Source organism: Cinclus cinclus, chromosome 27 (genome assembly GCF_963662255.1).
Source record: "Cinclus cinclus chromosome 27, bCinCin1.1, whole genome shotgun sequence".
NCBI classification, from domain to species: Eukaryota; Metazoa; Chordata; class Aves; order Passeriformes; family Cinclidae; genus Cinclus; species Cinclus cinclus.
This window is the reverse complement of record NC_085072.1, coordinates 4007340-4021248: the sequence shown is the minus strand read 5'-3', so window position 1 is coordinate 4021248 and position 13909 is coordinate 4007340. Positions and strand designations below refer to the sequence as shown.

Here is a 13909-nt window from a genome sequence, read left to right as displayed (position 1 = left end):
GCACTTTTATTTTTAATATGTGAATCTCATTTGAAGTGGAATCCTGTTACTCCCGAGGGCCTTGTGGCTGCTCATGAGCTTCCACAGTGATGCCCTGAACGTGCTGCTTCTTTTTGTCATAACTGGGTCAATTTATTTTTTTTTTCCTCTTTCTAATACAAGCCTTTAGTTTTCTCAGTGGAAGTCTGGAGCCTGCTGTGGCACGGGCAGCTGGGTTATAATCTTATGGGAATCAGCGTGGAGGAAATTTGGGGGTTGCCTGCTTGTTTCCTCTTTTGAGCAGGGCTGTTCTCTGCTGCCTGGCTGGGCTGGCTCCTCACTCCAACATCCCCAGGAACAGCCAGACTGGTGTCCCAGCTCCCAGCTGCCACATCCTGGCAGAGTTTCTCCCTCAGCCAGCTGCAGAGCCCCATTCCTGCCTCCTGCCCAGTTTCAAGCTCCCAACTCCTCTCGGTGGTAGCCGCATGTCCTGCACCACGATTCCTCTTGCTGTCCTTGCTTTAAAGCCTTTTAGGGATTTGCTCCAGACCAAATGTGTCCATCCTCTCTCTCCCTGTGCCCTTCATCCTGTAATTGGATTCATTTCCTCCATCCAGCCCAGACCGGGCTGCTCCCCATCCCTTTACATAACAGCTCTGGCTCCGGCTGCTCCGCTCTGGGCTTGACCCGCAGCCAGTGACACCAGCACAGGGTCTGCTGCACACTGAATCCCTTATTTCCCTTTTTGTGGGGCAGTCCCTGCTCCCTTTTCCCTCTCCCGTGGGATGTGGGCTCTCTCCAGGCTCTCTGTGGCTCGTGCTGCAGTTCCATCCCAGCACAGTTGGAGCACGGCAGCTCCTGCTCCAGAGAGCCAGAAACGCAACAGCCCCGTGCGGAGGAGCACAGGCAGGATTGTCTGGAGAAATGATGCATTTCCCCACCCCTTTCATTAATATTTATTCTCCTTAATTCCCAATCTTTACTGTTTAGCCTTCTAAAGCCTTTGTGGCTGAGAGGCTTTCGCTGAGGTTGCTATTCCACGCCTAAGCAAAACATCCACGGATTAAACGAGCATTTTATCAAAAGTGAGTCCTGTGCTGGGATCAGGCCTGGCTGCACAGGCCCCAAGGCTCTGCAGATCTTTCTGCTGCTGTCACAATTTTCCATTCTGTTTTTCCCATATCCCAGCTGAGATGGATGTGCTGCTGTTCCTTCTCCCCAGTCTCTCCTGGGATCCCTCACCTGGGATCATTGACCTGCCACATGTGAGTCTCTTTTTCACCCCAGAGCCATCCAGCTCTGCCTCATTGTTCCTCCCAGGACAAATTGGTGCCTTGAGAGCCTGAACCCTTCTCCTCTGTGGCAGATAAATGGCCACTGATTGCTGAGGGGTGCTGGGATGAACAAGGACACTCTGGTGAGAGCACCAATAAATCCTGGGAACCTGGCATCATCCAGTCTTGGGAAATCTGTTGGCAGCTGGCACTGCTGAGCACAACCATGCCTGGACCCCTTCTGTCCCCCCCTCTTCTTTCTTTCCCTCCTTTTATTCTCCCCCTGCTTGTTTTCCCTGCTCTTCTTTGCCTCTTCTTTTTCCCTCCTCCTCTTCCCCCCAGATGCTTCCCCTGCCCATCTTTCCATCCTCTTTTCTTTCTTTTCCTCCTCTTCTTCCTTCTTCCTTCTTCTTGTTTCCCTTGCTCTTCTTTCCCCCCTCTTCTTTGTTTCTTGCCCTCCTTTTATTCCCCCCTTTCTTTTCCCTTCCCTTCTTTCCCTCTCTTTCCCCTCTTCTTCTATTCCCAACTGTTTCCCTGCTCTTCTTTCCTCCCTCTTCTTTCTTTCCCTCCTCTTCTTCCCCTCCATTGTTTACTTGTTTTCTTATTTTCTTTCTTTCTTCCCTTCTTTCTTCTTTTCTTTATTTTCTTTTTCTGTATTTCTTTCCTTTCTCCCTTCTTTTCTTTCTCCCTTTCTCCCTTTCCCTCCTTTTCTTGCCTCCCAATTTTTTCCCCTGCCTCTGTTTCCCCCTCGATGGTCCCAGGAGTGGCTGCTGTCCATGGTGACCATGGGCAGATCCCGGTGTTTGGATCCTGCTCCCACCTCCCCTTTTTCACCTGAGCCTCCCCTGAGCCCTTCACCTTCACAGGGCTGGACTTTGCATCCCGTGGGGGAGCAGGGATATCGTCCACCCTCCTCCTGCTGAGGGAATGGTGTGAGCAACTCCCAAAAAACCATTTGGGGCTTTTTCTGGTGCCTTGGTGCTGTTGTCTTGCAGTGCTCAACCTGATCCACTGGTGTTTGATATGGGAACAGTGCAGGGAAGGGAGGGAATGAGGCACTGAAAGGTCAGAGGGTGCCTGGAGTGAGGAAAAGCTGAATTCCTCCTCATCAAAGTGAATAAATATCCCCTGTGAGCAGGGCAGGGATCTCTTTGGCTGAAATCTGAGTGATTTCCCTGCCTCTCAGCTCAGCCCAGGGCTTGGCTGGGCTCTCCCATCACCTCCCTGGGGTCACTGCACCCCAAAAGGACAGTGGGGTGTCCAGAGACATCACCCAGCCCCAAACCAGTCCTAGCCCCTCCTTGGGTGTGAGGCTGCATTTTGTTCCATTCCTAAAAATATTCCTGATCACTCCAGTGAAAACCGGGTGGCTCAGATTTGAAAACCAAAATGGGAACAGCTGAGCTGCATTCCATCGTGTTTTCTCACCTCCTCTCCTTTCTCTCTTCACTTCTTCCAAGATCGGGGAGAGGGTGGCAAAGGAGTGACCAAAAATGTAGAAAAATGAGGCAAGGAAACATTTTTCTCCTATTTATTTCTTTCCTCATTTGAGAGAAGAGAAAGGTTTTATAAGCACAGACACTTATTTTACTAGAAAAAAAATGTTTTGGATTTTTTTAAATCCCAGTGAAAGAGGACTGTTACGGGATAGGACACTTTGGTCAGTGCCTGTCCCCTCCAGCCCTTGTAGAGAAGCCAAATCCACCCAGGCTCTGTCCAGAAAAAAAACATTTTCCCTCTCTTTTATTCTTTAATGGAGAAACTGAAGCAACAGGCAGAATTTCCCCAGTTTTGGAGCGCCCAGGTCACCTCAGGGCTGATTTCCCAAGAGGCTTAGGTGTGAATTTTGGGCTGTAAATCCCAATCCTGGAGCTGCTGCAATGGAGCTGCTCCTCAGAGAGCTCTGGGAGCTGCAGGTGCAGAGGGGCCACAAGAGGAGATAAAAGTCAGATCATTGCCCCTGACAGGCTCCTGAGCCTCTGCTGCTCCCCCAAACCTTCCCACCCCTGCCCTGCCCTGAGCCCACAGCCCCTGGAGCCTCCAGAGTGGGAGAGGCAAAAACCCCATGAGACAAATTCCCCATTAACCTGAGACCACCCTTTGCTGTCAGAACCAAGAGCTGAACTGGGCTGGGGAGTCAGCAGGAGGTGAATCCTTCCTATTGCTCCTCACCCAGCCAGGAATTACCAGGAATTGCCAGGCATTAGCTGGAATTACACTGGAGGTGGGAGTGGAATGGGAACAGGAAGGGGCAAATCCAGACCCTTCAAATATTCCCGCTGCAAATGAACATGTGCGTTAAGCCTGTGATTCTGCAAATGTGTATCTAGCATTAATATTTGGAAAACTGCATTAAAATCTGCCACTGGTGCTTTATTTCTCAGGAGCCAGTGAAATCTGTGCCACATCCATGCAGGGGCAGCAGCTGGAGGATCTGCCTGGGCTGGGAGAAGGAGATTTCAGCTCCTGCTTCCTGAGCAGGGAGCCCAAAGTGAGCTCCTTCCCACGCTGACCTCGCTGTGTGACTGCAGCCCTTCAATCCCCTGCTGGCTTTTGGACCCATCTGGCCTCAAGCAAAAATAATTCCGTGGGACTGGGGTAAGAATGGATTCCTGTGGGCTGCAGGAAGGGAACTGGGGGTAGGCGGTGGGATTTTTCCAAGCCTAATGGTGGATCTGGCAGGGCTGTGGGAGCAACAGGCCCTGCACAAAGTCCTGTCCCCCATTCCCAGCTCTACCCAGCAGTTGTTGGATAGGGGGCAAAGGGGACCTTGGTGGCTCTTGGAGCTCTGATGCTCAGCCCTGAACTCAAAGCTTTGCTGGGAACTCCCAGTGCCTGCCTGGGTGGGATTTTAATTCTCCCCACTGCTCCATGTGCTTTCCCCAGACTCAAATTCCACATCAGGCTCTGATCTCCTGCCCTCCTGCATCCCTTTGCCAAACACCCCGAGCTTGGAGCAGCTTGGAGGGGGGAGCACAGAGAGAAGAGCTCTGTGCTGCTGGCACGGCCAGCTCGTTCTGCCCCTTGTTCCTGGACACTGCAGCTGCTCCCAGCCCAATGGGCTGCACTTCCACTGCCAGTTTCCTGGGAAAACGACTCCCAGCTATGCCAAGCGTTCAACTTTCGGAACAAGCAGAACTGCACCCAAACCCATCCTGCACATCATGTTTTTGTTGAGCCTCTAACCTCTGCTTGCCATTTGGCACCACAGCCCAAAGCGGGGGTTCGGGAGCTGCAGGTTGTAAACTGTGCCAGGGATGCAGCAGGATGGAATTTTGGAATTACAGTGCTGGCAGCGAGACCTCCAGCTGGGATTTTTTATTTTCATTTATCCTTGTTTTGCAGCCAGGATGTGCCAAAAGCTGTGTTTATGGACTGAGCCGAGCCAGAGACAGGAGGTGCCTGTTGCTCCCACCTGCCCTGGCACTTCCAGACCTGGAGTCAGATCCTTTATTTTCAGCTCCACCATTCCTTCCTGTCGGAGCACTCTTGCATAATTAAGAGGTGAAGCTGGCAGGCTGCATGCAGCTAATACAGATATGATTAATTTTCATCTCTCTGTTTGATTTGGAAGGTTGTCCTTCCCGAGGCAGAAGGTTCCATCCCAGATGGATGGAGAGCTGCCAGCCAGACGTGTCTTGGAGGGACCGTGGGACAAGACACGGGAAAGTTTAGTGCTTTGGAAAAGTGACCTTTCTTGGTAACTCATTTGTCACTTGCCAGCACCATCTGCTGACTCGTCAGCTGCATCCATCATAACCATGTGAAGAAAAGTCAATTAAAATGGGAATTGGATGGGGTTTGTGCTAATTGTTTAGAGAAGAGAGGGGAAAACCCCACATTTTGTGGGTGACATCCTTTCCATCACCCCCAGCCTCATTCCCAGGGAGGTTTCCAGGGAGCAAAGCCGTGCTGGAGTGTCTGGGAGCTTTCCACTGCCCAGGGGTGATAAGCTGGGGAGGATGCCCAGGGATCCGGGAAGCACCTGAGTGCTGGACATGAGGTTTTCAGGAGGGCTCCATCCCAAATCGAGCGTTATTGACGGCTGGGACAGCAGCAGGTCCCTGGTGACACCTGGTGTGCCCGTGTCCTATTGACTGGCTGCGATGGGTCCAGGTGACAAACGGCATTCCCAGGTGACAATGCCATTCCCGGGCTGGGCAATGGTTGTTCCCGATATCCCTCCCCAGCCAGGCAGGAATGCTGCTGCTCCCGCTCTCCCAGCCCACAGATCCCGTTGGATACAGGAGGATTTCATGGCTTCCCAACTCTTTTTTTTCCCCTCCCTCCCCTAGCCTGGCTGCTCCCAGCCTCCCTCAGGAGCAGCACCGGGATGTGCCTGGCCTGATCCCAAACCCTCTGGCATCAGCTCCGGGCTGGTGAGCACAGATGAGTTCTTGCACAGTTCCCTCCCTCTCTCAGCACCTCGTTTGTCTGGAGAGGGATGACACTGCAGGGTTTGTGTTCCCGAGGGGGATCAGTGTGTCGGTGAGGATCAGTGAGGATGGGAGAAGGGGCCACTCGAAGGCTAAAAGTGGTAATTTTGATATTACTGTGATTTGAAATTACAGCAGAAGTATAATTGACATAGGTGCCATTTTAGTTCTGGGACATTCACATCCTAAAAGCCTTGTCCTGCGGGCTTAGGATGTAAAAACACAAACCAGGAGGGAGGAATTTCTTTATCTTAGAGATGGGGAAACTGAGGCAGCAGCAGATCTGCCTCAGCTGTGGGACCACAGGGAACAGCCCAAGAACCTGGGGAGGGAGCAGAGGGGATCTGCCTGGAAACAAGTGCAGAACACTCCAGTGCAGATAACAACATTCCCTGCCTGGGAAAGGTGTTTCCATGCAGGCCAGGCAGCTGGACAGGGTCACAGGTGAGTGACTGCAGTGCCTGGATGGATTTATAAAGGGAGGGGACCCAGCAGGAGCATCAGGTGTGACAGGAGGGAGAAGAGCTCTGACCTCCAGTGTCCTGTGGCTGCACTCCCAGGTAGGTCTTGGCACCTCTTGCCTAGCTCAGAGGAGGAGGGGGGAACAAAATTGATGCTGAAACAAGGAGGAATGTACTTTTTGCTCATTCCTATCTCAGGAGCATCGATTCCAGCAGCTCCTGCCTCCCGTGGGCACCCAGCAGAGCTGTGGGGAGCCCCAGTGCCCTCTGTGCTCAGGGAGCTGCTCTGAGCAGGCAGAAAACCACACTCAGACAGGTCCTAGTGCCTGGAATGGTTGGAATTTTTGGGAGACAGCTCAGTAGGTGAATGTCCTGTCCTGTCACTGTGCCAGCTACCCACCCCTCCTGCCCCCACACTGGCACTTGACTGGGTTTTGGGGGGTGAGCAGAGCTGTCCCAGCCCTGTGTGCCCACAGCACTGATGCTGAACTCGGGTCCTCCTGCTTTTTTTTTCTTTCCCTTTGGAGCTGGGAAGCAAATCCACAAAGTACTCTTTGCCTGGAGAGGTGCTGAGCTGGAATACAGGTCCTGCCCAAGCAGGGCAGGGCTTTCAGCAGGGATATTTCTGAGTGGAGAAGCCTGTGTGGGTGTTTTTCTGGGAGAAGAGGGAGAGAATCAATTCCCAAAGGGATTAGCCAAGAAGAGATGAAGGAGGTGGCTGGGTTTATTTTCTTTGTATTCAGCAGTATTTTATTTATTTATTTATTTATTTATTTATTTATTTATTTATTTGCTGCAGTGATAGAACAAATGAAAAAGCACCAAAAGATTGATGCTGCTGAGGTTGCATTGCAAGGGGAGAGCCTGAGAATTCCTGTCTGGATCCCTGCAGGAAACAGGGCTGGGACACCCTGGGATGTCCCAGGGCAGGAGGTGGCTCTGGTGGCCCAGTCTGGGTATGCAGGGGGAGATGGCAGCAGTGCAGTGCCCAGGAAAGGGAGAGGAGAGGATGTGACTGACAGGTGTTATGGAAAGGGAATATTTATTAACTTCCACTGGCCCTCAGTTCAATACCAGCTGATACTTATGGGAATCTAATTCAGGAGTCAAATCTGACCTAACAATGTCTTCTCAATAATGTCCAAACCAAGAGGTTGCTGAAACTAATTAAGGATCAGGCTCCAATCAGGTGGAGAAGTTAAGCAGTAGGACCAGACTTCATTAAGCCTGTCCAGAGAGAATATTTTAATATTTAAAGAGAACATTCAATGTTTACATAAGTCCTTTCCTGACGTGAAGTCACAGTTAGATCACTTCAGAGGTGGTTTTTAAAGCCCTTTATTCCAAGAGCAGACAAAGCCAGGCTGGAAAATGCCTTTCCCATCTCCCTTGGACTCAATGAGGCATCTAAAAAGATCCAGTCCATCCAGGAAGATTTCCAGTGGTGAGGAAAATCAAAACAAAAGTTTGCAAAACCTGTGAATGTTTTTCTCTTTGCAGCATCTCTGTCTTCCGTGCTGCTGCTGGGACTGATGGGTTTGCTCTGGATGTGTTCAGGTCTTAAACCAACACCAGCTGCAGGGCTGTGAGAACTCAGGGAGGCTTGAGCAGTCCTGAAGGGCTGGGCTTGAAATCTCTGGAGGTGTTGCTCAAGAACAAATCTGTTTACACAAACAGCTTTGCGAAGAGAATTGTCAGTCAAGGCACTTCTATTCTCAGCTCAGGAGCAACTGGAAGAGTAAATATCCCTCTGGTGGGCTGGGGCTGAGCTGGATTGCAGCTGGTGCAGAGCCAAAGGCTCTTCTTGTCAAACGTCCCTCCCCACTCCTGCCCTGACGTCTCCTTTCCTGTGTTGTCCAGGCTCTCAGGATGGTTTCGAGGAAGGTGGTGGCCAGTTTATTGCTGGTGTCCCTGCTGTCCGTGCTGGCTGAGCAGACCCAAGGCTTCATGCCCTTTTTCACCCAGAGTGACTTCCAGAAAATGCAGGTAACCCCTCTGGAATGAAGAAACCAGGAAAGGTTTCCCCCACCCTCATCCCCCAAACTGCCAGGGCACACCATCAACAGGAGACGCTGTGATATCCTTCCTCCCAAATCCACGGCTTTGGGGGGAAGCAGAAGGAATTTTCAAGGTGTGAGATAGAAAGGAAGAGCCTGGACCTCTAGCAAAGGTCTGTCACACCTGTGGTGGTGTCACCTGCAGTCCCTGCGGGTCCTTTCCCTTTCCTCGGTGCTGGAATTCTTCCAGAGCAGCTGCAGCCTCCCATCAGCTCAGTGATGGCTCTTCTGTTGTAACAAATAATTAACCATCCCCCGGCTGGTTGTCACCTCTGGGACGTGCTGAGAGAACGTTTTTCCTTTTGAAGTGAAACAAATACAGCTGAAAGGTGTCAGGCAGGCTCAGAGACTGCAGTTTCTGAAACACAGCCCCGGTGAGCTTCCCCCACACTGCCAAGCTCCTGGATGCCGGGAGAAATCCCATTTCCAGCACCCATCCCTGGGTAACAATTGATTTTTGAGGGGAGCACAGGCATCCTTCAATGCTCTTGAGGAGGATGGGGACCCACACGGGCTGTGTTTGTACCCCACAGCCCTTGTAGCTCCGTGTCTGCAGGGATTGGGGTTTTCTGGATGAGCAAAGGGGAAATCTGTCCCCCAAAGGCTGTTCCTGCCCCTGCTGTGCTCACATGCTGGACACTGAGCACGTCCTGTGCCACGTTTGATGTGTCTTGCTGCTTCTGCCACGTTCCAAAGCACCTCTGGCTTTTTCCAGAGGGTCCTGAAGGCAACTTTAGCCCCATAAATGGGAATGGGCTGACATTACAGAGCTGCAGAAAGGCTGGGAAAACGTGACCTCTGCACAGGGCTTTGTGCAGGGCTCGGCTCCATTTCTTTCCTTGCAGTGCCCCAGAACAGACCCAGGCCAAGTTCTGTGGGACAGCTGGGTAAGGTCCCAGTGCTGTCAGCTCCCATGTCCTGCTGACAGGGTTCCCCCCACCACACGTGGGTCTTGTTTACTACAGACCTTCACACCCTACCCTGTAACCTGACCTTGCCCCCAGCACTGCTGGATTTCAATCCCCAGAGGCTGCTCAGGGCACAGCTGATGGGCTCTTCCCAGGAGGATCCCCCCATCCCCTGGTTCTGTGCCCAGCTCTGTGGGTTCCTGGCTGTAGGGGCAGCACAGAGTACATTTGCTGTTGATCCCAGCATCACCAACTGCCCTCTCTGCTCTCTGTACCGAAGCTGCAGGAAAAGGAGAGGAACAGGGCAGGGCAGAAGAAATCCCTGAGCTCGCTGCAGCAGCTGGAGGAGGACGGTTTCTCTGAGCAATCTGGTGTGGATGTCAAGGCAGCCAAGACCCTTCAGGTATGTGGAGCCATTTGACTCTGAAAAGCCCACAAGGACATGCAGGGGACAAGAAGTCCAAGAGATGTCCTCTGCCAGCCTGCCTGATTACATCAGAGAGAAGTTTTAGCTCCACCCCACAAATTATCTTGGTTGTTCAGCAGCCAGGTCACCCCTGAGACCCAACTGCCTCTCCCTGAGGAAGATGGGAACAGCTCGAGGTGTCTTTGCCAGGCAGTGAAGCCCAGCCAGGTGCAAGGCAGGATCTCCCAGCTCTGCTTCAGCTCCTGCTCGGGGTCACCTCTGACCCCCCGAGCTCTCTGCACTGCCAAGGCCTTATTCAAAAACTTGGGCCCAAAGTCTGTATACAGAGCAGAAAATGGGCAATTTTAGGGATTGAAGTGCCAGGCTAAGCCCTCAAAGGCAGACTTACCTGGCAAGCCAAGCCTGAAAACTCTGCTTTTCCACTTGAGCACAGGGAATATTTTCCCTGTGTGGGCAGCCATTCCTGCAGGGAGCTTGGCCATTTTCTGCCAGCAAAAGGAGGGTGCAGGTCCCCCCAAACAGGGACAGACCCAGTGGGACAGGAAGCAGGACCAGCCAGGCTGGAATTTGGCCAAAGCACAGCTTAATGTGCAGCTCCTCCCGCACTCGTGATGCACCAACAGTTGATTTAAACAGGATTTAAACAGCAAAAAGGCCCAGTTCAAAGTGTGAAATACCCAGCACATCCCCACAGCTGACCAGCACCAGAACAGAGCTCTTTGCTTCGGGCACAGCTGGCTCCAAGCCCGGCAGGCTGGAGCAGAACCACAGCTCATCCTCAGCTGTTGCTGGGGCAGGAGCTCTGCAGGCTCAGGCTGGAAGGGTCGATGTGCCACACAGTGGAGGATTAGAAGGTTCAGAAATTATTTTCTTCCCAGTCCCTGCTGCCAGGAGGTGCCTTTATCTGGATTTCTGAGCCAGCCCACGCGTTATGCAACAGCACTCCGAGCAACTCAAGAGTGTGTTGCCTTCAAAATGTTGCTTTTCCCTATATGAGGATCATCTTCTTCCCTCCAAATTCACCTTAAACCCTCCACCAACTCCATCCAAGTGGGATCCAAGCACCCCGACCTCCCTCCCTCTGCTCCCCTCACCTTTTCGTTCTGACTTCTCTGGCTTCCTCCACAGCAGGCCCTTCCTGTCAGAGCTTGGCTCACCCCAAGGCAGCTGGAAAAATACCAAGATGTCCTGGAGAAACTGCTGGCAGAGCTGTTACAGGACACCCCAGACGGTACTGTCAGAGGGTTGATTTCTGCCTTGGGAATTCTGCCTTTCCTTCTTCTCACTAGCTCATCAGCACAGAGATATTTATATTCCCCAGAAGGGTTTTTGTGTCATGCTTGCTCACTTTGTGGAGCCCTCAGATCTCAAGCGCTCCCGTTTGCACCCTTCTGGGAAGGTTGTTCCCTCCTAAGGTGCTGCCAGTGCCCCAGAGCTGATATTGAGTGGCAGCAGCAGCACAACCCTTCCCAGCAGCTCTGTTTGCCACTTCCCTGCTCCTCCTCCTCCTCCTCCCAAAAAGTCCTCAGTCTCCAGGGAACAATTTCCAGCAGAGCTTACAACAGCAGCTGTACCTGTGAGGCAGCTCAGCACCTGCAGCCAGCTTGGAACACCTCACTGCCTGCACGGGGGCTTAACACTGACACTTAATTACACTCCAATTTGCTGCAAATCCTCCTTTTCCTTTGGGAAATCATGTGTGGGAATTGCAGCAGCAAATATCCAGGGGCAGGCTGTTGTGCAGCTCTTCCTGCCTGCAGGTTGAGGGATGGTGGGATGGGGCTGTCCCTTCACCTTTGCTTTCTCTGGGATGTTTAAAGCCCAGAAAGGGGGTCCCGCTCTGCCTGTGCTGATCCCAGTTTGCCTCTGAGCTTTCAGCTGGGGAGCTGAGGAGGAGGAAGCAACACATAAAGCTCTGAAAAGACTGAATGCCAGATTTAAGGACACTTGTGCTTTTCTCTCTTTTCTATTTAGCTGACTGATATCTGCAGTATCAGAAGAGAAAGCGCTGGAGCTGCTCAAGCTGAAAGACTCCACTTATGTAAATGAAATCTGTGAGAGAGATTAACAAAATTTGAGGTGAGATAATAAATGTGCAGTGTAATTAAAAGGAGGATTTGTGTCTTCTGTCCTGCGAGCCTCTCAAACACATGGGGAGTGCCCAGTGTGGGAAAGAAGAGAGAGAGAGGGGGCTCCAGGTTTGGGAGAACATCCCTGTTTTCCTGAGCACTGCTCTGGAGAGTCCTGTGAGGAGCTGAGGGAGCTGGGGAAGGGGCTCATCCTGGAGAAAAGGAGGCTCAGGGGGAATTTCTGGCTCTGCAAAACTCCCTGATGGGAGGGGGCAGCTGGGTGGGGATTTGGGATCTCATCACAGAGAACAGGAACAGGAGGAGAGGGAATGACCTCAGGCTGGTCCAGGGGAGGCTCAGGAATTGGAAGAAGCTGCCCAGGGAAGTTTGGAGTCCCCATCCCTGGAGGTTTCACCTGGAGGTGGCACTCAGGGCTCTGGGCTGGGGACAAGGTGGGAATTTGGCACAGCTTTGAGTCAATGATCCTGAAGGGCTTTTCCAACCTCAGGGATTCTGAGATTGTGTGAAAGTGTGTGGCAAAGCCTGAGGAATCAGTCTTTGAGGAGCATTAATTCTCAGCCCTCCCTTTTGGCAATGAGGGAAACCAAGACAAACCTTTACCAGATTTCCTGGTCAAACTGGTGACACGATGGGGGGGACCTGGGTGTCCCTAACCCAGCTACCTGCTCCAGGAGGATGCTCTGGCACATTCCCATGCTGCTGGAGAATGCAGGAGCCTTGATGGGCAGCCCCACCCTGTGTCCAAACCCTTCCTATCATCCTGGTGCTATAAATCCACCAGCACGGTGAGGGTGAGGACCAGCTGTGCCAGGCACAGTGTGAGGCAACAGCACTCTGCCCTTTCTCCTGCCTCTCAAACACACCCCGAGGTGAAAACCTAATTCCACTTGAACATCCTGCTCTCCATTTCCATACCTTTGGCTTATCTGAGAGCTACTCCTCTCTGCTGGCAGCAGGAAATCCAACATATGTAAAGTACGGATGGATGAGATCAATGGTATGTACGTGAATGTATCCAATTCCAATCCAATTTTATCCTTCCAAGCTAACAGGAGTTCTGTTCTCACTGAGCTCATTCCAAGAGCTCTGTTTGTGCTGGAACAACACCCCTCGGAGCACTCTGCTGTAAGCAGCCCTCGGGAGAGGAGAGAGCTCCCAGTAGATAATGGAACAGGCAGCGTGCAGTGGATTACAGCTCTAATGTTTGATCCAAAGGCACACTCCTTGTCCAGGGACTGATCAGCTCCAGGAAGCTCTCCCAGTGTTGCTGAGGCACTGTGAGCTGTGGAAGCTCTGTAATGACTCTGAGTGGGAGGGAGATGGGAAATAGCACATTCCATTAGGCTGGGAGTGAGAGTAGTCGGGGCTGCAGGAGCTCCATCTGCAGAGGGTGGTATCCATGCAAGAGCTGGCATGGGGATCCCAGGAGGAGCTGTGCCACGTTTACACCAGTGTGCAGCAAGGTCACAGTCTTGTTCGCTTCAGAGGGCACCTCTTGCCTTGTTACTTCAGACACCCAAACCTTTACTCCGGGTTTGATTTTGCCACGTGGAAACAAAGGAGAATTCCCCCTTGAGGGGCAAACTGCTCCCAAAGCCCCTCCATGAGCTCCACTGTGGGTCAGAGCTGTCCCTCCTGTGTGCCCTTTCCCCAGGTCCTTCACTCCCTTCCTTTTCCAGGCTCACACCTCCCCTGTGCCATCCAGGAAGGAAAGTTTTCCAGTGATGGAAAGAAAGAAAGTGAACATGAGCCTCTTGGATTTGCTTCCTGGACCATTTCCCACTGAGGTGATGGTGGGGCTGACGCTGTGGAAAATTCCAGAGGGAGATCCATCAGCAGGAATCTGCCCTTACCCTTGGACCCAGACAAGCTGCATCAGCAAGGCCCAGCTTTGACCCCAGCCATGGATTCTGCCAGTAGCTCTTCCCAGTTGTCCCAGTTATAAATGAGATCAAGATGCAATGGCTGGTTGTGACAGAGACCACAGGAACCCCTGTCCTGTCCTGCAGCACCAATTATGGTGTTCAAACACGCACCAAAGAACACCTTCAACTTTTGGGAGTAAATTCCTTCCACCCTCAGGGCCCTGAGCAGGAGAAGCAGAAACATTTCCACTCGAAAAAGATGGAGGGACCCCAATCAGCTCCCTCCAGGCTGTCAGGGCTCTGGTTCTGGGTAAAAAGGAAGTGGTCTCCAGGTTTCAGGACAGATCCCTGAAGTTTTCCCCCTGCCCTGGAAGGCAGGGAAGCAGCCAGCAGCACCCAGGTCACACCTGCG

The 13909-nt window shown here is 52.2% G+C and overlaps 1 protein-coding gene across 1 annotated transcript; it reads left to right on the top strand.

The window, feature by feature from the left end:
- The first annotated feature begins 8019 nt into the window (after positions 1 to 8019).
- LOC134053974 (promotilin-like) lies at positions 8020 to 10956 on the top strand. The gene is made up of 4 exons (XM_062509346.1): positions 8020 to 8136; positions 9396 to 9518; positions 10671 to 10773; positions 10832 to 10956. The coding sequence occupies exons 1-4, from the start codon at positions 8020 to 8022 to the stop codon at positions 10954 to 10956; spliced, it is 468 nt and encodes a 155-aa protein (XP_062365330.1).
- Positions 10957 to 13909: the final 2953 nt, after the last annotated feature.

Coding starts and splice junctions, on each gene's coding strand:
- LOC134053974 (XM_062509346.1), top strand. CDS start 8,020: ATGGTTTCGAGGAAGGTGGTGGCCAGTTTATTGCTGGTGTCCCTGCTG. Junction 8,137..9,395: donor GTGACTTCCAGAAAATGCAG/GTAACCCCTCTG, acceptor TCTGTACCGAAG/CTGCAGGAAAAGGAGAGGAA. Junction 10,774..10,831: donor GTTACAGGACACCCCAGACG/GTACTGTCAGAG, acceptor TCTTCTCACTAG/CTCATCAGCACAGAGATATT.